Raw genomic sequence first — 21,564 nt, 5'->3', positions numbered from 1 at the left:
TCTGCAATATTCAACTAACTGGTAATAACATTCACGAAAGAACCATACGTAAGGTCAGATATGCGGCACATATGAGAACTAATAGATTCACTGACAACATTCACGGTCACAAAAGGCTCGCCATGCAATATTCAACTAAATGGTAACAACATTCACGAAGGAATCATAACGTAAGGTCAAAAAAGCAGCACATTTGAGAACTAATAGATTCCCTGACAGCATTCACCGTCCATAGAAGGCTAGCCATTTCTTACATCAAAAAAGCTGCAAAACTTCCGAAGAACTAGATAATTGGAGACTTTGAAATCACATAAAACAACAAAATCACATAAAACACAACAAAGTCACATAAAACACAACAAAGTCTTCATAGCATAGAGGCATCCTCCTCCCAATCACCACCACCACCGTCTTTCTGCAGTATTCAACTAAATAATAATAACATTCACCAAGGAACCATACGCGAGGTCAGATAAGCAGCGCATATGAGAACTAATAGATTCACTGATAACATTCAAAGAATTATACAATTGGAGACACTGAAATCGCGTAAAGCACAGCAACGTTTTCATAGCATATAGGAATCCTCCCAATCACCACATCTTTCTGTAAGTAAGGTCAGATAAGCGCGGCACATATGAGAACTAATAGATTCACTGACAGCATTCACGGTCAGAAGGCTCGCCAATTCTTACATCCAAAAGCCTGCAAAACCATGGAAGAATACCTTTAAACTATAGCTGTAGCAGTCACAGAATACCGATTGTTTAAAATATGGTAAAGGGCTCGATCTCAATATGAGTTGTTTCAGGTGTAGCTTCTCCTTCATACAAAGCAGTCTGAAAAAGATGCACTTTGTGTGTTTTTGTATCATAATCAAAGAACATCAGACAATTCAGTTGTAAACATACCAAAGCATTATTCTCCTCGTTTACATCAAGATACTCGATTAAACCTTCCCGTAAATAATCATCAAATGTACAGACTTCATCCCCGAAAAAAAAAAAGGAGAAAGTGACCAAAAAATATATTTTCAATAACAACTCTGAAGGTTTGATGCAAAGTAAACACAAACGCTAGCAGCAGTTGAATGTGCCTTACCGATGAGTCTATTCTTTAATTCTCGATACACCTTTGTCAGCAATGACAAGTGGACGACAAACTCGTCCTCCATCAGAAGCAATTATAAACACAGTGTTGATACATTCTCACACAGGCTTAGTGGTTTGCAAGTGCAATAAATATCAAATGAAGATGGAAATCATTTCCCGTTCAAGTATGAACATGGTCTCATGAAAGTATTGTCTCAATTACATGTAAACATGAATATGAGGGAAGTCACATTTCCACTGCAAAAAATTGCAAACTTTCTACTTCTTGTGCTGAAATATTATGAAACATTGTCATATACAAGCTCATTGACCAGAGCTTGAATTTCTTCTGTAGAATGAGTTAGATTGAATGTAACAGTAGATGTCCAAATTAAAACTAGTTAAAAAACACAGCAGACTCAATCCATAAGTGCTAAATACTATACTGAAGCATTGTCCCATAAGAATAAACCTAGAGTGGCTGGCACATTGTTATAGGAGAACAGGAGCAGAAAAGAGAATAACCTGCTTGTCATTCACAAAGGCATTGACAAACTCGCCAATTTTTCCAGCTCTCCTCAGCATTCTCATACCTGTAGCAAAGTACTAAAGGAAGAGAAGCCGACAAGTGTGAAACAAGTAGGCAGTAGGAAACTTTTAATCAACGAACATGCTATAGTTCAATCACACAGAGAATGGAATGTAAACTATAAAAACTAGAGTTCAAGAATATCTTCTCCTGAGGCCTCCGATGTTTGCCAAGGATACGTCCATTAAAAATAACAAGAAGTGAATTTGGTGTATGTAGCTCTTCTGCAGAAAGAAGCTCCAAGTCTTCACACCCAAACAGTAGCACTATTGATACAACAATGTACAATTCAAAATTCATATGAAACATTGGTGCGTTGAACAGCCAAGAACTTCTCAAGAACAGCAAATAAATAAACACAAAGCCCCGAGGAGCCACACGAGAAATCGCATCCAGAAATCCTCGTAAGGTGTGTGGTAATAACTAATCTTCAAATAGACAATGGAGAGGAAAGTCAAAAGAGAACTTGTACTGAAATATTATCTAAGTAGAAGCACATCAATTGTTGCACTTACGGAAATAAAGCTTGCATTGATATAACCCCATGCAGAAGGTCTGTAATCCTTACAAGAGTCAAGTACGCCTCTAGTCTCATCAACTGAAAATATTCATACAACAATTCAGCTATCAAATTGGACTAACTAATAATGAAAAACTTTTAGTTTTCAAATAAAAAATTCAGTAAAACAAAAATTTTAGCACAGAGGCTTGAATGGTACTTGAACTTACAGGGTTAATACATCCGTGTAACGATTTTTACTGATGTTGACATTGCCAAGAGCCACAGAGCAATTTCTCCTCATATCCGATGCAGCTATTCTCTGGGCCTGAATTCACAATGAGACAACAGAGCATGAAGATTATAACATAGGATCGATTGCATTAGGATCGTCACTAAACACTGGTAGGAAGGCCAAGGAATTGCTTGTCAATGTCCAAATCGATTGCATTAGGATCGTCGACTTGCTTTCCGTTCCTACAGATTTTGTCATGGTAGAAAGTAATTTACCAGTAACCAACAATAGATTCATCATTCCACCTTCAAAAATTCAGGAAGAAGTTGAATACGGCTGACTTGATAGAGGAAGGCCAAGGAATTGCTTGTCAATGTCCAAATCGATTGCATTAGGATCGTCGACTTGCTTTCCGTTCCTACAGATTTTGTCATGGTAGAAAGTAATTTACCAGTAACCAACAATAGATTCATCATTCCACCTTCAAAAATTCAGGAAGAAGTTGAATACGGCTGACTTGATAGAGGAAGGCCAAGGACTTGCTTGTCAATGTCCAAATCGATTGCATTAGGATCGTCGACTTGCTTCCCGTTCCTACAGATTTTGTCATGGTAGAAAGTAATTGATCGGTAACTAACAATGGCGGAAAACTGCAATTCAGCATCGATGCAGTCAAAGGAAAACGAAGAAATAAAGATTCTGAGAGAATGCGGTTGGCTTTACTTTGAATCGTCGTCCGGCGGCTTTACGACCATGGATTCTGAGCTTCAGAGACTCCTGAGACGTTTTCAGAGACTCCTGAATGAAAACCATCCCAAAACCTTGCTTTTATAGGCGACTTACGGTTAACGGCTACTTTTTTTTTTTTCCATTTTTTTTTTAACAGCTATTTACTCTTATACGTTTCAATTTAGTTAAAATATTGTTTTTTTTTTCTTTTTGTTATTTAATTTTTTTTTCTTCTTATTTCTTTCCTTTTTTTAACGGCTACTTACTGTTTTACGTTTCAATTTAGTTAAAATATTTTTTTTTTGGTTTTTTAAATATATTGTTTTGATATTTTATTTTGAATTTCGTTTCCAAATTAAAATCTATATCTTCTCATTTACGCAATATCTACCACTAAAAATATGAATATATATAAAAATATTATTACTCAACTAAATAATATAGATTTAAGAATAGAAATAGAATTAAAATCTAAGTTCCATCTTCATTAATATTCACGACCTTTAAATAGATCCAAATACCAACTAATACCTAAGGAAATATAAACTAACTCAATTTTGACAATAAAATAAAATATACTACTATTCAAATTTAACCCTATCTAAGATATATTTCCTAACTAATATATTTTTCAAGAATACGAATATCATAACTGATTCAAATTAGAAATAAGTTACACTAAATTTTGACACTAATAATTAAACTATTTTTTTTTTTATAAATTTTGAAATGGGTTTACCTGATATTTTTTCTTTTATAAAAAATATTTTTGTTTTTTAAACTAATTCACATTTAAATATTGAAACGAAATTAAAAGTATAAAGGAGAGACGTAATATTTATTTTGATTTAGTTTTTTCAAAATATTAATACTCTAAGATATTTTCAAAATATGTATTTTAATTTTGATACGTTTAAAATTAATATTTTGGTCCTAGTTTCATTACTATTAATAAAAATGACTATTTTCATTTTGAAATTAGTGAATGACGAGGTAAACCAAAGATACTCTTAAAATTCTAATTAAAAATTAAATTAAAATTTTAATATATATATATAAAAGATATGTGTGGAAGACAAATCAAAACCCAAAAAATTTAGAATATAAAAAATTTCATTAATATTCTTAAATTTTTTTTAAAACTGCAATTTAAAAAATTAAAAATATATTTATATTTAGTACCACTTTCAAAGTTTATTTTTTAAACATAATTTTTTTTTTATTTTTTAAACATAATTTTTTTTTCCTTAATAATATAGGAGATCGATGTTTTACATTATATTGAAATTAATATCATGATTTTATTAAATAACAATAAAAAAAAAAACTTGCAATAATTAAAGCACAAGAATATGAGAGACCAAAATTCCAAATATAAAAACATTACATATTAATGTTATTGAATTTCTTAACATCATCTCGATTTCAATTTTTTGGTTTTTAAAACAAATTTCTTTGTTCGTTTGCTATTATTACACAACAATGATATGGAGCAACCTTTCAACATACAAGCTTGAAGTACCAACAACAAATTGTCACAGGTTTGTAAATAATTAAATAAATTTTAATCCACATCCAACATTTCAATAAAATTAATAAAATTTTCTTATAATTTTTAATGATATTCATACGATTCAACGACTACAACAATTAATTTGAGGGTTAAGACCTTTTTGATCGGGTCAACCCGAGCAACCCAAAAAAAGGTTTACAACCCAACCCTACCTAACAAAGGCTAACGATGCATAATAACTTTGAAATTATTAAAAAAAAAAAATTCTACGATGTCCCTAACCCAACCGGAAAAAATAGAGGGTTGGATTGGATTGCGAACTCTATACACACTAACCCAATCAACCCCGAAATTTCAAGCTGGTCCAAAAAAAAATTTCCGACCCATATATATCCCTAATAATTTTCACTCGACTTCCTCGAGAAACAATATATAAGAATTATATATGAATTACAACTGAAAACTAACTTGGTTACTAAGGTGTTAATTCATTTTTAGGCCACCAAATAATCAATAGTTAGCATCTTAATTATGATCTGTCGCCAACTGAATTTATTACAAACTTCGACTGGCAGGCAGCTTGGTTTAGCATTTTATTGTTCATTCTCGGTTTAAATTTGCACACAGTTCAACTATTTAAGAGCTTTCTCCATCAGTTCACTGCATACGTTGTTTAAATATGACAACCATTATGATTAATTGCCTCAAGAAGTTCTTAATCAAGATTCAAATGCAAAATTACCTCTTATAATATTCAATTGATGTCATCAAGAAAGATACCAATTGGCCCACCTCCAAAAGATTCCTGCCTTGTTTGACTGAGCTGCATCTTGCAAGTTGTCCATAAGTATCTGCATCAAAGATTTTCAACTCAAGAACAGTTCTCAGTAGCAAATTATATAAGAAGAAGAAGAAGAAGAAGGAAGAAAGGGCCAAACTTCGAGTTTGGGTTCTTCAGTTTCGAGTTCGTGATTTAAACTCGTAGGGACTAGAGATTCGAACTTTTGAACTCGTAGCTCGTACGAACAAAAAAGATATTTCAAATTGTGAACAGTACATTGTCCAAAGACTTTTCTCATTTCTTTGCCTTCTCTTTCACAGGTCTGGCAAGTCAACTTCACTGAAGTCCACTTTAGCTGCTGAAGAGTTTAAGGCCATTAACTAGCGGTAGCTATCAAGCTATTCCATTGGTTCAATAGCCATGGCTGCTTCTGTGCCTAAGTGCCCACCATTTGACTTCGCCGACAAGTACTACCATGCGACGGCTGCCGGCTGTGTGCGGCAGAGCAGCTTCTTCAACGGCCAGGCTGTTCTTGATCAGGGCATTGGCTATTCTGTTATTCTTGGCTTTGGAGCTTTTTTCGCTGTCTTCACATCTTTCTTGGTTAGCCTCCTCACTTTCCACTCCAATTCTTGCCCTCTTCTTTGAGCCCTTATTGTTACTCCTTGTTCATCTAAGAAGTAATTACTTACGGAATGAACTAAATTGTTATAAACGAAAGTTCAGAGACTAAATTGTTGACAACCGGGTGGTTCAGGTATGGCTGGAGAATCGATACATAGGGAGTAAGAAGACATCTGAATGGTTCAACACAGCAGGCAGGAGTGTGAAGACGGGGCTAATTGCTAGTGTGATTGTGTCTCAGGTAACTTCGGCAGATTCTTATGTTTGTGGTTTGAGTTTGGGGGTGGCTTATTTTGGCTGATATGAATGGTTTGTTTGTTTATGAAGTGGACATGGGCTGCCACCATTTTACAGAGCTCCAATGTTGCTTGGGAGTATGGAGTTAGTGGACCATTCTGGTATGCTAGTGGGGCTACCATTCAGGCAAGTTCATCCCCAAGTTTCTAGCTTATAGCTTATTAGTCGAAGTTTGGAGATTATCAGGGGCTAAGTTTGCTATTCTGATCATTTCTATATTTGGTTTTCACTAAGAATTAAGAAAAAAAAGTTATGATGGTCAATAACAAAACAACTATCAGTCAACTTCAAGTGACGACTAATGGTTCTGTAATAGCCCAAGTCCATCGTTAGCAAATATTGTCCTCTTTGAGTTTTATCTTTCAACTAGTCACTGGACGGTGCGAGGCACTGGTCGGAGTAGGGCTAGATCCTCTCCATAGTAGACAATATCTACTAGCGGTGGCTTTGGCTGCTACAAATGATATCAAAGTTAGATACCAGGCAGTGTGCCAACAAAGACGCTGGGAGGGGAACGAAACATTCTTTATAAGGGTGTGGAAACCTCTTCCTCATAGATGCGTTTTAAAACCTTGAGGGGAAGCCCGGAAAGAAAAACCTAAAGAGGACAATATTTATTAGTAGTTAAGTCGTAACAGGGAGAGTGTGTTAGTGGATAAATGAGTGCATTTACAAATGATTCAGGTTCTTCTATTTGGAATAATGGCTATAGAGATCAAAAGGAAGGCCCCAAATGCTCACACTGTTTGTGAAATTGTAAGAGCTCGGTAAGTTGGGAAGTTCCATCTACATGTTGTTCTAGTTTTGTTCTGCTCCTTTGGGCACGCCTCTTATTTGGCTATGTTTCTGTGTGGTATCTATCAGTTGGGGAACTCCTGCACATATAGTCTTCCTTGTTTTCTGCTTCATGACAAACATCCTAGTAACAGCCATGTTGCTTCTTGGCGGTTCGGCGGTGGTCAATGCGCTCACCGGAGTGAACATTTTTGCTGCAAGCTTTCTTATACCGCTCGGAGTTATCGTATACACACTGGCTGGAGGATTAAAAGCCACTTTCTTGGCCAGCTATATCCATTCTGTGATAGGTACCTATTCCATTGGAATTTCTTGTCAAGACTCCCTAATGTTAACTTCTTGTTGATGTTGGTATGGTTTCTTTTTTGTTGCAGTTCATGTTATTCTGGTCATATTCGTGTTCCTCGTTTATACATCGAGCAGCCAGCTCGGCAGCCCCAGTGTTGTATATGATCGTTTGATGGAGGTGGCTAGCAAAGCCAGAATGTGCCAGGAACCAATTTCCCATGATGGCCAATCTTGTGGCCCTGTTTCTGGGAACTTCAAAGGCTCTTATGCAACATTGTTGAGCTCAGGAGGGCTTGTTTTCGGGATTATTAATATCGTAGGCAACTTCGGTACTGTTTTTGTTGACAATGTGAGTTTTTCGTAGAACGATGTTTAGTTATATCCATCGAGTTTCAACTTAAGTAATCACTTTGTGTACTTGATCTGAGGAGGATCCTAAATGGTGTAAATTTCAGGGATACTGGATGAGTGCAATAGCTGCAAGGCCATCATCAACTCACAAGGGATATTTGGTGGGAGGTTTGGTCTGGTTTGCAGTTCCATTCTCTTTAGCAACTTCACTTGGTCTAGGCGCAGTTGCCCTTGATCTACCAATAACTGCAGATGAGGCTAGCCGAGGACTTGTGCCCCCTGCCACTGCTATAGCTTTGATGGGAAAAGGAGGATCTGTTCTTCTCCTTGTCATGCTTTTTATGTAAGTTAAGAGGAAGAAAGATTCAATTCAAGCAAACAAATATGATCGGGAAACCGAAAGCTAATCTCGCTAAACTAACTATCAACAGGGCTGTAACTTCTGCTGGTTCATCCGAGTTAATAAGTGTATCGTCCTTGTGCACGTACGATATCTACCGAACGTACGTGAATCCTAATGCTAGTGGAAAGAGCATCCTAAAAGTATCAAGAGCTGTTATTCTAGTGTTTGGATGTTTCATGGGGCTGCTGGCAATAGTTCTTAACAAGGCTGGAGTTTCATTGGGATGGATGTATCTAGCTATGGGAGTGTTCATTGGTTCAGCAGTTATTCCTATAGCCTTTATGCTTCTGTGGAGTAAAGCGAATTCAAACGGAGCAATTCTTGGAACGACCATCGGCTGTGTTCTTGGAGTCATAACATGGATCTCGGTCACGAAGATCGAGTATGGCGAGGTTAACTTGGATACTACAGGTAGAAATGCACCTATGCTTGCTGGGAATCTTGTCTCTATACTTTCAGGAGGGATTATTCACGCCATATCTAGCCTGTTATCACCTCAAAACTATGACTGGGAGACCACTAGGGAGATTTCAACTGTTGAAAAGGACAACGGTGAAATCCCATCAGAAGAGTACAAGGAGGAAAAACTGATGAAAGCAAAAGCATGGATAGTGAAATGGGGCGTTGGATTTACCATAGTAATTGTTATACTATGGCCTCTTTTATCTCTTCCAATAGGTAATTTCCTTTCATCTTGTTCATACTCTTGAAGGAACACTAAGAAAATAATGGTGGATTACTTTGTGTGTTTTTCTATTGTGCAGGAGAGTTTAACAAGAAATATTTCACACTTTGGGCTGTAATAGCAATAGCATGGGGAACAATAGGTTCTGCTGTAATTATTTTCTTACCATTGATCGAAAGTCGGGAAACCTTACGGGCTGTGATGCTTGGAATGTTTACGAGTGCGATCAACTCGGCGACTAGATGGACGAAATGAGCCTGAAGTTGTATTCTTCAGTCATGGCTGTACCTGAATCAGAGAGAAATTAGTTGCTAGAGAAGAAGAAGAAGAACGCAAGGAAGGAGGATTTACTAGATATACCTGATCATGCTGCTCCTTAGCCACCTGAAAGAAGCAGAAGTGTTGACAAAAAGTTAATTGGAAAAGATGTGAAAAAGGGTACGAAATTAAGGCCAAGTAGGCTGAAAATCAGAACTTTTTTCCTTGGTGTGGGCAATAGTGTTTGAAGTTTCTTGTTTATTTCATGTGATTAGGAGAGTTCTGTTTGATCCTTTTCTACCTATGTGGCTTTGTAAGCTGTCAGCTATAAATGCATCATATGCAGGAGAGGCTGTCCAAATCCTTGGTGTAAATGTGTATTTGTTGTTATGAACAAGCTCAAAAGGGTTAAAAATATAGTAAACGAGTTCAATTAAAAATAAATGAATTGTTCAGGTAGAATATTATTTCCATCGATCTTAAACCAAACTAAAAAATCAAGTTCTTCGCACTTTCGTCTTCGAATCAAGTATAAGTTAAAAGAGAATTTTGATCAAGAATATGGCTAATAAGTCCGGCACTTGTCTTAGCCTCATATGTGGCCATTCCACAAGAACGGGTGTAAAAAGTCTCAAATTCAAGATCTTCACTGCATGAATTTTCTGAAAAACGAAGTCATAAGCACCTAGGGTCAGGGTCAAACCAACTACTCCAAGAGCACTCACCCTTAAACCAATTACGGGTACAAATAACATAAAGAAATGCAACCAACGTTTATGGGAAAAAGCAACCCAAGAGATTTGGGATCTTTAATTAGAAAAGAATCCACAAAAATTTATGAGATTTTTCAAGGCAATGATCAAATTGTTAGAAATTTTGAAGTGTAAAACTCAATTGGTATTAGGTTCAATAGCTAAATTATTACAAATTTGACGTTCGAAAGGACAAAGACTCCCAAGCAAGTTCACATTGTCCTGCTTTTAAGGACATTAGATATCTGGATTTGGTTAAAGGGTTGAGAAGATGGATGCATTGGCAAACTCTGACAGTAATAATACTGACAAATGGTTCATTGTCGCAGGAATTTAGATACATACGATTAAGGTACTGAACTTAAACAAGAATTATTTGAGCATCATTGTCCATACAGATAATTAAAGAAACTCATCAGTTAGCTGCAGCTGACTCTTGCAACTGTTTCACCTTGGTGATATAGTCGCTCATTGCATCATCCTTGGATTTTGCTGCAAAATTATTTCAGTCTCTTCGATCAAAGCTCAATTCTGGTAAATTCTTAGTTTCACAACCAAGCTCCCCCCCAACTTAAGAGTAAAGGTTTGCCGCCTATAGAAAAACTAGCAAAAATGTTCTATATAAACATACTAAAACATTACCTTCAACGGCCTTCCAGGCATCCCATTTGGCTCTGTCCCTCTGGTAGAACACTCCAGGGCGGCCTACAAATCAGTCATAATTGCAACAAACGGTTTAATTGGAGGGTTTGATCCCATAATTCCAACTACACACGTTTCTACAGAAATTGCATTCGAGTGGAAGAAAGAACTGACTAGTGTTCACGGCTCCAACAGTGGCTTGCTTGTATAGTCCATAGAGAATGAGTTTGTTTTCATTGCTTGTGTTCTCCGGCAAGGTCTTTGCCTTTTCAGCATACTCCTCAAATTCTTCCTGCAGAACTCAGCCTCATCAAATTGTGGCACAGACTACATGCATTTAGATTCGTACTCCATAGAACGAACACCACAAAGATACCATGTGTTCTTACAATTCTCTGGATCTACTGCTCTAACATCTAGAGGGTCCTATTAGGCTAATCCAGAGTTCATGCACAACTTCAAGCAATCAATTTATCAATTTGGAATAAAATCGAGTCAGCATTCTAATAACTGCGAAATTACTTTACTACAGTCTCCGTGATACTCGATCGAATTCGCCAATTACTGAAATATTCTCGTTGGAAGACCACTTTTGCCTTTTCATTTCACATTTCTCGGAAAAATGAGAAATGGCGGAGATGGAAACGACCGTGATGTCATTTCCAACCTCGGATCTAAGTTTCAACCTGACGGATTAAGACCGCCGACGTCAAAGTACGGCCATGTAAATTCAACCACGAAGAACAATTAACAGAGAGAGAAGGAAGTAGTACAATATTTATCCCATGAGTATGCAAGGAGAAATATCTATCAATCTGGAAGCCACCAGATATCGTTCATACTTATAAAAATTCCCCGCCTATGCTTAAGTAGATTTTCATGCCCTATCCTATAAGTAGGCAAGGAGAAACATCATGTCTAAAGTTTAGTCCCTGAGCTTTCACACCTATGTGCTTATCTGGTAAGCTTAGGTTAGTGGAGTTGTAAGTTAATCCCGACAGGAAGTAGATTTTCACGGCCGGCGATCTGGAAACCATCAGATATCGTTCATACTTCGAAAGGACTACGTAAATCGACTCAAAAAACAGATCCGAAAAGATAAATTAAACAGAAAGCAACGAACGCTAGCCAATCAATTATACTGGCAATGCGTGACTATGACACCAAACAGAAAATATGCAGTGATCTGTAGCCATTCCTCAATTCAATGCCAAGATCAGCAAGCAAAACTTAAAGCATAATCGTTCAACATCGAATCACGTACACAAAACAAAAAAAATTCAACTACTGATCGAACAAGAAATGTCCAAGAAGAGATAGAGATCAAAAAAATCGAAGCTAATAAGCTAATAAACTTCAGATTGGAGAAGAACAATAAGAGAAGGAACATACCTTCAAACCCATGGCGATTCTTCTTTGTTCCTACACGCTTGAAGCTCGATTACGGTTAGGAAACACTAACTAGGAAGAAGATGAGTGTGGAGCGTATAAATACACGAGCGAAGAAAGAGGAGCAGAAAAAAATCGCCGAGTAATTTATCTTAAAAAAATAAAAATAAAATAAAAAAAGCAATAAATCGTCGAACACAGTGGGCCCCATACGGTGGACCTCGGCATATTCCTCCCGATTAGCTATTACGCTACCTTCGTGGGTCCAATTATTTATTTATTATTTCGATGATCTCTAAGCATTGGATATTCCCATCCGACCTTACGATCTCGACACGTGTCCACATCTCCATCTTGGCAAAGTTAGGAAAAAAAAAATCATTAAATTATAGTTTTAATCCTCTCTTTAATAAATTCTTAAATTTTGCTAATAATAAATCATTAATATATTTAACATTTTTTTAATTCACAAATGTTCTAATACAAAAATTAATATTATATTATAAAAGATTAAATATTTTTAAATATTTTTAAATATGTCACGATTAAAAGTTTAAAAATTTATAAATACTTAAAAATATATATTATTTTAATTCTTGAAATTGTTTTAAAAGAATCGTTAATTTGTCCATGGAAACCAAGTCACAATATAATATAATAATTGAAAAATAAGTGTTAATTTAAAAATAAAATAATTTACTTACAATAAAATTACGTGTAAATTATTTTAGATCGAACCTACTCGAATTATTTTGTTTTATTTTATAAATTATTTTTTATTATTTATCGTCCAACCAATTTTAAAAATGATTTTTAACTATTTAATTGAGCCATAAACTTTAATAAAATGTTTGAAAATAAATAACATCTTACTTAATAAAGATTTTTTTAATGAATTAAAAAAAAACATAAATAATTAAATTATTTCTAAAAAAAAGTCTCATCCGATTGACCAACCCAACCCACAAAGTCGTCCATTACAAATTCTTGTAAAAGTGAAAAGTGAAAATGGGCTTTAGTCCAATAAGGCCCATCCTGGAAATTGCGCAAGCCCATAAACTTTGATCGACAAGGCCCAATGGGCCTTGTTATGGTTTAATATATATTTTAGTTTTGTTGAGTTATTTTTCAATAATTTTAATCATTAAAAACTAATAATAATAATTCTTTTTAGATAAAAAATAATAATTTTTATTTTAAAATTTTAAAATTTTGAAATAATACTGTATCCTTGTGTCTTATATGGTACAACAGTTACATTTACGTGGATCGAGCGATCCACCTTTAAAATAATAATTGATATCTTATCTATTAAATTATGCTTAAATTAATTATTATCATAATTGGGCGATTGATAAATTTACAAATCAAATTATCTAATAAAACCTTTAAAATTTAATAAATAAGAGCACGAAAAAAAAAAAACTAAGTTTTATCACTACATTAAAATGCACCTTAAGCAACTTTTGCATACTTCATATACTTTTAATTTATCACAATTCAAAGAAATATGACATTAGAACTAATTTTATCGTTAAAAAAATTTCAAGTTTAAGTAGATTTTTACATTATTAATATTATTATTTATGAATTATAGAACTTGAAAGAAGGTAGAAGATCCATAATAAAATTGGATGAAATTAAAAATTTAAGGTAAAAATTAATATAAATTGGGAATACAAATTAAAACTTTACCATATGAATATAATGTCAGGGAAATTTAGTATAAGACAACTTTGAGTATTAGTAAGACGAAGATACAATTGAAAAATGTAAAATATAATAAACTAATAAAATTATCATAATAAGATGGAGACTAAATTAAAAAACACGAAGAACTATTATTATTATTATTATTATATCTTGGAAAAAAATAATTATGATGCTCCATTTGTTCATAAAGTTTTACTGATAATCCAATAAAACAGAGAACCTCAATCCATCAAGAATTTGACATTACTTGCAGATGATGAGAAGAAAAATATTAATTCTACACAGTAACAATTTCCTCAAACAAATACAAATCTGGAATCAACAGTCTTCTGAAGCGATGAATTGATAAGAAACTTCCATAAGAAGGAAACACAAACAACAAATCAATTTTACCGAAATCCGCAGTCTCCTCCGAATTTCTCCGGTTTCTCTTCAATCGAATCCTCCGAACTTCATTACATTACTCAACAACACAGAAATTCACTTCGATTTCAAAAAGAAATTCGTTCATCGAATCGACGGATACGGCGGCGATTTCTCTTCAGATTCCGTTTCAGAGCTATTGACTCTACAGTATCTTAATTGCAAAGAAATTTGTCGTTCTAACCTCAATTGACGGAGAAATTTATCGATAAAAATCTGAGATCGCTTATCGACATCGTCTTCAAAATTTACATAGCTTGCACTCGAAGCACGCTCAAGCTTTCTGACGGAACGATTCTCAACTATTCTCTCATCTTCTAGGAAACTCCGTAGCCCTACCGTCCGATCGTCGGAACCGAATGATCGCAGCCGTCGTGAATTTTGTCGACGAGCGACGCAGAGGCGCAGGAACGCAGTGAGTTTTATCGCGGACTTCTTCAGGCGGAATAGCAATGGCGATTTCTTCTGTGCCATTTTTGTAACTGTTTTGGACACGCAAATGAAAAATACGAAGAGCCAGAAGGAGGAAGCTGAATTTATATAGCCGAGTCCAATCGAGTTTTTTCATTTTATTTTTAAAAATAAAAATATTGGAGCTTTCCAATCAAATCATTACACGTCAGCGTCATCTTTGAACCAAATTGTTATATAAATAAACGGGAAATATGTAGGAGAATTCTTACACAAAAACAAGCATTACCTTTTTTATTATTTTATTATTATTAAATTACGAGTTTTTTCAATAATATTTTTAAATTTTAAAATATTTTATAACACCATATTTTTAAGAAAAAATATTAAAAAATACAATTATTGTGCGAGGGTGTAGGTTACCCATATAGGTAAGTCAAGGGATTTATCGTGTAAACTGATATCATGTGATAAATAACAACTAAAATTGTGAGATCCCACATTGGTTGGGGAGGGAAAAGATGTGAAAATTACACATTTAAAAACTGTGAGGCTGACAACATATGTAACGGGCCAAAACAGACAATATTTGCTAGTAGTGGACTTGAGTGGAGCGGTATGCTAGCAAGGACACTGACCTCCCAAGGGGTGAGATCAAACATTGGTCGTGGAGGGAAACGATATAAGGGTGTGGAAACCTCTCTATAGGAGGCTGATGACAGTAAGTAATTTTTAAAACTAAAATGATAATATTTTTAATTGGGAGATAAAATAAGTAATTTAAAAAATTATAAAACTAAAATAATTTATTTAAATAAAAATTAGAGGTCGAATTGGAATATTTTATTGTGAGAAATTTAATTGCAACTTACAATAATTCTAAAATAATAATAAATAATAAAAAAAAGAGCAACTTTGAAATTGTAATGTAATTTCGTGGGAGTCAAAATGTGTGCGCGTTTGCTGGGGTAACGGCGCTGTGACGAATATGGGTGACAGCGCGCTTTCCATTTAAATGAACTTGTTTCTTTGTTAGACGATACCAAAGCTTGCTGTGTAAGCAAAAATTATTTTATTATTTTAAGTTATTTGTATACCATATTTATTATAGTCAATATTCATATATTTTTACCCAATTTCGAATCTATTTTTTTAAAAAATATTTTATTTTATTTTATTGCATACACGATAATATAACATAAAATAATATTAATTTTAATATAATGTAAAAATATTTGTATATATATAACTGAAGATCATAAAATAATATTAATTTTAATATAATGTAAAAATATTTGTATATATATAACTGAAGATTAAATTATAAAAATGACTCTTAAATTATGATTTTTTTCAATAATACTATTAAAAAAATGTAAAATATTATAATAAATTATAAACCGTAAACAAAAATATAATATAATATTCAACATAATTTTTAAAAATTTAAATTTTATTACTGAATTAGAATATATATATATATATATATATAATCTCTATTGGCCCTGTTTAGCCAACAAATAAAAAGAAATCTTTCTTTCGGTTCTCTTTCCCATTTTTTTATTACTTCTGGTTAATCTCTGCTCGAGACAAGTCTTCAAAGGTTAGGTGGACATTTATAGATGCAGCTAATAGATGAGCAACTCTGTTACTGGTTAATATCCATTCGGGATAAGTTCTAGCTAATAGATGAGTGAGCTCTATTTATTTAAAAAATGTAAATATATATATTTTTTTATAAATATATTAGTAAAAATTTGAAATTTCAGTTGGTTGGACGATGAAAGTCTGGTTATTTAGGAAATGATCCTAAGTTTATAAATAAAGAATACTGTTTCTATTGGTACTAGAGCAAAGCTACGAGAGATTATGTTATGCTAGACAATATCATATTCCTCTATTTTTAATTTAATTATTTTAATTAATTTAGGTTTTTTATTTTTCCACCCAAGAAAATCCGCGAAAGTCGTCATCTCTCCGCTTCTTCTTGGTTTCAGAGTTGAAGCAGAGCAGTGCTGTAAATCCATGGAGCTTCTTTCACGGTGTTCTACTCTTGTTCCTCACGCCTCCTCTCTTGGGCTTCCGAATTTTCATGGAAAATCTTCAGTTTTCTATCCCAAATGCAAATCCAGCCTCTCATTTCCTTCGTCTTCATCAGTCCTCAAAGCAACCGCTCTTAAACCCTCCAGAACCCTAGCTCCGCCCTGCTCCGTCCTTATGACGAATCCACAGACGCCGGATTCCGCCCGGACTGGCGCTGAGACTGATGCCATGGGACTGCTTCTCAGAGAGAGGATCGTTTTCTTGGGGAACAACATTGATGACTTTGTGGCCGATGCTATTATTAGCCAGCTCTTGCTCTTGGATGCTCAGGATTCTTCTAAGGATATCAGACTCTTCATTAATTCCTCCGGCGGCTCTCTGAGGTATGATTTTTTGTACAGTGTAGTGGGTGAAGATGTGGAATATGAGATTCAGGTTCATTTTTATTCTGCAATTCGAACAAAATATTCATAATATATAGCAATACTCGTGTAATGTAGAGTGAGTTATCATTAGAAATGCTTCTGAATGATGAAAATAATTTGAAATAAGCAAGAACCGATTGTTTGGGAGTTAGTTTTCCTTGTTACATGGAACTGAGCTGGTCCTCTTATTCCTTAGGTGGCTTGGTTGTTTGTAATGTGAGAACTAGAAACACCGTTCTCCTCTCAAAGCGGATGTGCTATGTTCATATTCTTGTGTGAAAAGAACGCCCTTAGAAGAGGCTTAATCAAGAGTCAAATTGGGATTGGCAACCTTTGGAGAAACTTAGATCCTAGAATTGACATCGGTAAAACAAAAGATTTCTTTGATCATATTGTTTTCTTGAAGAATGGCAATGGTCGGAGTCATTAACTTTGGACAAACACCTGGCTCGATCCTTCTCGTCTTAGCCACATTTTCCAAATATCTTCTCTATTTCGAATGCTGAAGACTTTCTTATTAGAGATTTTTGGTATGGGGCAGTCTAAACATGGAATTTTCAGCTCAGAAGGAGCCCGTGTGATAGAGAACCAGAGGTATGGTTGATCCTCATTCAAAAGATGAAAAGCAACCATCTAAATCTTAGTAAGGACAAATTTTGTTGGAATTTTTTAGATAATTGGCTTGTTTCCTTGCAAATCTGCTGATCTCCAGCTGATCAGTAGAGAAGGCAGGTTGGATAAACCCTATTTTCTCTTATTTGGAAAGTAAAAGACTTCGTTCTTCCTTTGGGCCATGGCTTACAAAAGTCCAAACACTTGTGATTTGGATTCGAAAGATGAACCTTTCCATGGCTTTATATAGCAATATATTGCACAAAAGATTTGCATGTGAAGGAACCCCATTTCCTATAAGGACCAATTTCCCAAATCATACTCTTTTGGGAAAAGGGCTAACACTCTTCCTAAGAGAGTAAGCACGCTGGCAAGATCAGAATTCCTTTTCAACAATTAAACATTCAGGTTTCTTGTTCTTTCCCTATGACATTTAGTGGCTGATGATAAAGTGTAGATGTGGTGGAAGTTTGACTATACCAAAGTTTCCCTAATTACTAAAGTATGGCCGTGATGCATCTATCATCAGTCTCTCCCTTTTCCTTTGTGGTACATTTTGAATGACTTGCTAGGAGTTGTGAAAAAGAGTTGAGAAGTAGGAGAGTTTAAGCATCTTAACACACCATTCGGAATTGTGCGTTTTCAAAACATCTATATGCTATTATTCTAATTGTATCAAGTTTTACTTTGAGCTAGATAAAACTTGGTGCTACACGAGTACAGATTTATCTTGAAATCAATTAATGTGTGTGTGTGTGTGTGTGTGTGTATGCATATAATGATGCAACCAATCACTTACAACTAGTTTCTGCATTGGAGTCAGAACTGAATAGTTCTTTTCAAACTTCAATGGGAAATTTTGCCTCCTTAAGATTTTTCCTTTCTTTGGTGAGGGGATATGCCTCTTGGGCCACCACTGGGGAAATTTTGATGTGCTTGGGTCTGTGTCTAGAGATGAATGTATTCGTCTAATCTACTTTTCAACATGAATGGGAAGATCAACAAACTATGGGAACACATACATATCTCCCTGATTGTTTATTTAATTTCTGGTTTATTCTCGTTTCCATGATTTGCAGGGTCTTTTTTGTACCTTGGGAAATCTTAGAGTAACTTAGTTTATATTTATGTGGCTTACAAATGACCTTTTCATGATCTCTTCTCCGCATCTTTGATTCACAACTAATTTTAATGGTAAACCTGTCAATCACCACCAAATCATCGTTTTTCAAAATGTATATTGGTATGTAACTACATAAGGATGCTCATGAGAGGCGTCAGCAGAAGAAACTATGTACTCTGCCTGGGTCCAGTTCATTTGTCAGCAAAGGTTATGTTTTAAGTTCCACATCGGTTTATCCTCATTTTGATTAAGAAACACACCTTCCAACTTCGTACTAATCCACATATATCCCAAGTTTGCGGTGTCTTCTTTCAACCAATCGCTTATTACCTCTCTTTCGTACTAGCAATGGAGAATAGATTTTATACAACATCTGACTCAAAGGTGTGAGATCCCCACATCGATTGGGGAGGAGAACGAACCATTCTATATAAGGGTGTGGAAACCTCTCCCTAACAGACGCGTTTTAGAAACCTTGAGGGGAAGCCTGAAAGGGAAAGCCCAAAGAGGACAGTATCTGTTAGCAGTGGGCTTGAACTATTACAAATGATATTAGAGCCAGACATCGGGCGATGTGCAAACAATGACGATGGGCCCTGAAGGGGGGTGAACACAAGATGGTGTGCAAGCAAGGACGCCTCAAAGGGGGTGGATTGGGGGTCCCACATCAGTTGGAGAAGGGAACGAATGCCAGCGAGGATGCTGGGCCCCGAAGGGGGGTGGATTGTGAGATCCCACGTCGGTTGGGGAAGAGAACGAAACATTCTTTATAAGGATATGGAAACTTCTCCCTAGAAGACGCGTTTTAAAAACTTTGAGGGGAAGCCCGAAAGGGAAATCCCAAAGAGGACAATATCTGCTAACGGTGGGCTTGGGCCGTTACAAAATTAGACTAAGGGCAGAAAGTTGGTTTTTTTTTCTCGTCTCCCAGGACTTAAAAGATTTTAGAAGTAGCAGTGTCATCTTTATAAGTATACGAATTCTCTTGACATTATTCAATTACATGCTCGAGATATCAACTGAATAGGCTTTTTAATATATATTTCTGTTTTCCTTCTTCTGTCTTGGGAATTTAGGCTGGGAGGACGTTCAGCTTTCAATGTGACTGCTGGGAATTTAGGTTAATATTTGTTGTTTGGTTGCTGTTCATTAACCGACTGATTTCTTTCTACTAATGTTGTTTTGATTAGTGCTACAATGGCTATCATCGACGTCTTACAGCTTGTGAGAGCTGATGTCTCCACAATTGCACTGGGCATTGCAGCTTCAACAGCTTCCATAATCCTCGGCGGTGGTACTAAAGGAAAGCGTTTCGCAATGCCTAATGCGCGTATTATGGTTCATCAACCCCTTGGAGGGGCGAGTGGCCAAGCAATAGATGTCGAAATTCAAGCACGTGAAATCATGCATAACAAGAACAACGTAATCAGAATTATCTCCAACTACACTGGCCATCCATTTGAGAAGGTCCAAAAAGATATCGATCGGGATCGTTATATGTCGCCCATAGAGGCTGTAGAATATGGATTGATCGATGGAGTGATCGACAAAGACACCATTATACCTCTCATGCAACTGCCAGAAAGAGTGAAGGCAACGTTAAATTATGAAGAAATTAGTAAAGATCCCAGAAAATTCTTGACACCAGACATCCCCGATGACGAGATATACTAGTTTCGGGTGTTTCGATGAACCGTTCTCTAGGCTTTTGAATTTCATGATTCACTTGTAGAATCTTACTTCAGCAAAGTCATGGTAAGTGGAAAATCGAAACTCGATGATGTGCTACTCAGCTTTTCGAGTATCGTTTTTGAGCTAAACGTCTCTACTTACTAGAAGTTAGAGGTCATGGGAATTTGGACTCCTTTTTCGTCCATGACATTTTCAAATGAGCATTCTGAGAAAAGAAAAATTGGCAGAGTTTATTTCATAGCTTTGTTTGATTAATTTCTTCTTCGTCCCAAACAGAACTGTTTAGTGTCAATAAACTGAAATTTCTTGTTGAACTTCATTCAGGGCTTCCATTTTATAGTTTGACTTAGAGGTCCCTATGTAACTCTAAAAGATATCTAATAAATTTATGAACTTCAATGTAAATGTATTTTTCAACATTTTTTTAATTTTTTTTTTTTTTTTTTTTTTTTGAAAGTTTAGAGAGATTGTTGGATGAAGACCGTAAGTCATTCATGCCCGCTCGAGTATTTTTTAACATTTTTTAAAATGTTATGGGTATTTCTGAAAACAAAACGGTTAGATTTTTCATCCAGTAATGACATGTTTAAACCTTTTTAAAATTTAGATTATTATCAAAACAAAACTTAGTCGTTTAGAATAGGGGTGTACATGGTCCGGGTTTGGGTTGGGTTCGGGGTTGGGTTGGGGGTTGGGTTGGGTTGGGTCGTGTTGGTTGTATTGGTGACCCAACCCAACCCTCTATTTTCAGGGGTGTACATGGTCCGAGTTGGGTTGGGGGTTGGGTTGGGTCGGGTCGTGTTGGTTGTATTGGTGACCCAACCCAACCCTCTATTTTCATGGACAGACAATTAAAAACTCAACCCAGGAGGTATGATTGTTAAAAAAAATTATTTTTTAAAAAAGTTTTTTTATTTATCCACCGCTTATAATTATTCGGATACAATTTTAGATAAAATATAATTAAAAGTTAACATATTAATCTATAATTATTCACAAAAAAAATAAAAAAAAAATTAAAAAATTAAAAAATTGCAATATTATTAATTTTCTTAAATTTTCAAAACTACTAGTGAAGTGAAAAATAAATTAGTCATTTCATCAACATTTAGTGAAGTTTTATTTGAATAGTAATTTTGAAATAATATTTTTTTAAAATATATAACTTTTAGCCGTTTTTATTCGAAGTTTCTATTGCCGC

General features: G+C 35.1%; 3 protein-coding genes and 1 long non-coding RNA gene across 7 annotated transcripts; 2 read left to right on the top strand and 2 right to left on the bottom strand.

Annotated features, from left to right (window-relative positions):
• Positions 1-276: 276 nt before the first annotated feature.
• On the bottom strand, positions 277-3,214 carry LOC111800886. Of its 4 annotated transcripts, XR_002816047.1 has the most exons (5): positions 3,138-3,214; positions 2,896-3,008; positions 2,410-2,507; positions 1,617-2,278; positions 277-705 (listed from the first exon to the last, which is right to left on the bottom strand). It is a non-coding gene; the product is annotated as an uncharacterized LOC111800886 (long non-coding RNA). The 4 variants fall into 4 exon arrangements; XR_002816044.1 differs by having other exon boundaries at positions 277-2,278; XR_002816046.1 differs by lacking the exons at positions 2,896-3,008; positions 3,138-3,214 and adding an exon at positions 2,720-2,804 and having other exon boundaries at positions 277-2,278.
• Positions 3,215-5,731: 2,517 nt separating this feature from the next.
• LOC111800810 (urea-proton symporter DUR3) lies at positions 5,732-9,555 on the top strand. Its single transcript, XM_023684664.1, has 9 exons — positions 5,732-6,040; positions 6,195-6,302; positions 6,389-6,484; positions 7,043-7,125; positions 7,223-7,443; positions 7,528-7,790; positions 7,897-8,135; positions 8,224-8,873; positions 8,960-9,555. The coding sequence occupies exons 1-9, from the start codon at positions 5,858-5,860 to the stop codon at positions 9,133-9,135; spliced, it is 2,019 nt and encodes a 672-aa protein (XP_023540432.1). The 5' UTR covers positions 5,732-5,857; the 3' UTR covers positions 9,136-9,555.
• Positions 9,556-10,140: 585 nt separating this feature from the next.
• On the bottom strand, positions 10,141-12,061 carry LOC111800882 (acyl-CoA-binding domain-containing protein 1). The gene is made up of 4 exons (XM_023684787.1): positions 11,925-12,061; positions 10,707-10,824; positions 10,533-10,595; positions 10,141-10,382 (listed from the first exon to the last, which is right to left on the bottom strand). Exons 1-4 carry the CDS (start codon positions 11,934-11,936, stop codon positions 10,306-10,308), a joined length of 270 nt encoding a protein of 89 aa, XP_023540555.1. The 5' UTR covers positions 11,937-12,061; the 3' UTR covers positions 10,141-10,305.
• A 4,362-nt stretch (positions 12,062-16,423) lies between these two features.
• On the top strand, positions 16,424-20,677 carry LOC111800850 (ATP-dependent Clp protease proteolytic subunit 4, chloroplastic-like). Its single transcript, XM_023684730.1, has 2 exons — positions 16,424-16,894; positions 19,862-20,677. Exons 1-2 carry the CDS (start codon positions 16,494-16,496, stop codon positions 20,343-20,345), a joined length of 885 nt encoding a protein of 294 aa, XP_023540498.1. The 5' UTR covers positions 16,424-16,493; the 3' UTR covers positions 20,346-20,677.
• Positions 20,678-21,564: the final 887 nt, after the last annotated feature.

This window comes from Cucurbita pepo, chromosome LG08, assembly GCF_002806865.2.
Source record: "Cucurbita pepo subsp. pepo cultivar mu-cu-16 chromosome LG08, ASM280686v2, whole genome shotgun sequence".
Lineage (NCBI taxonomy): Eukaryota > Viridiplantae > Streptophyta > Magnoliopsida > Cucurbitales > Cucurbitaceae > Cucurbita > Cucurbita pepo.
Note: the sequence above shows the minus strand (reverse complement) of the source record. Positions and strands in the feature narration are given on the sequence as shown.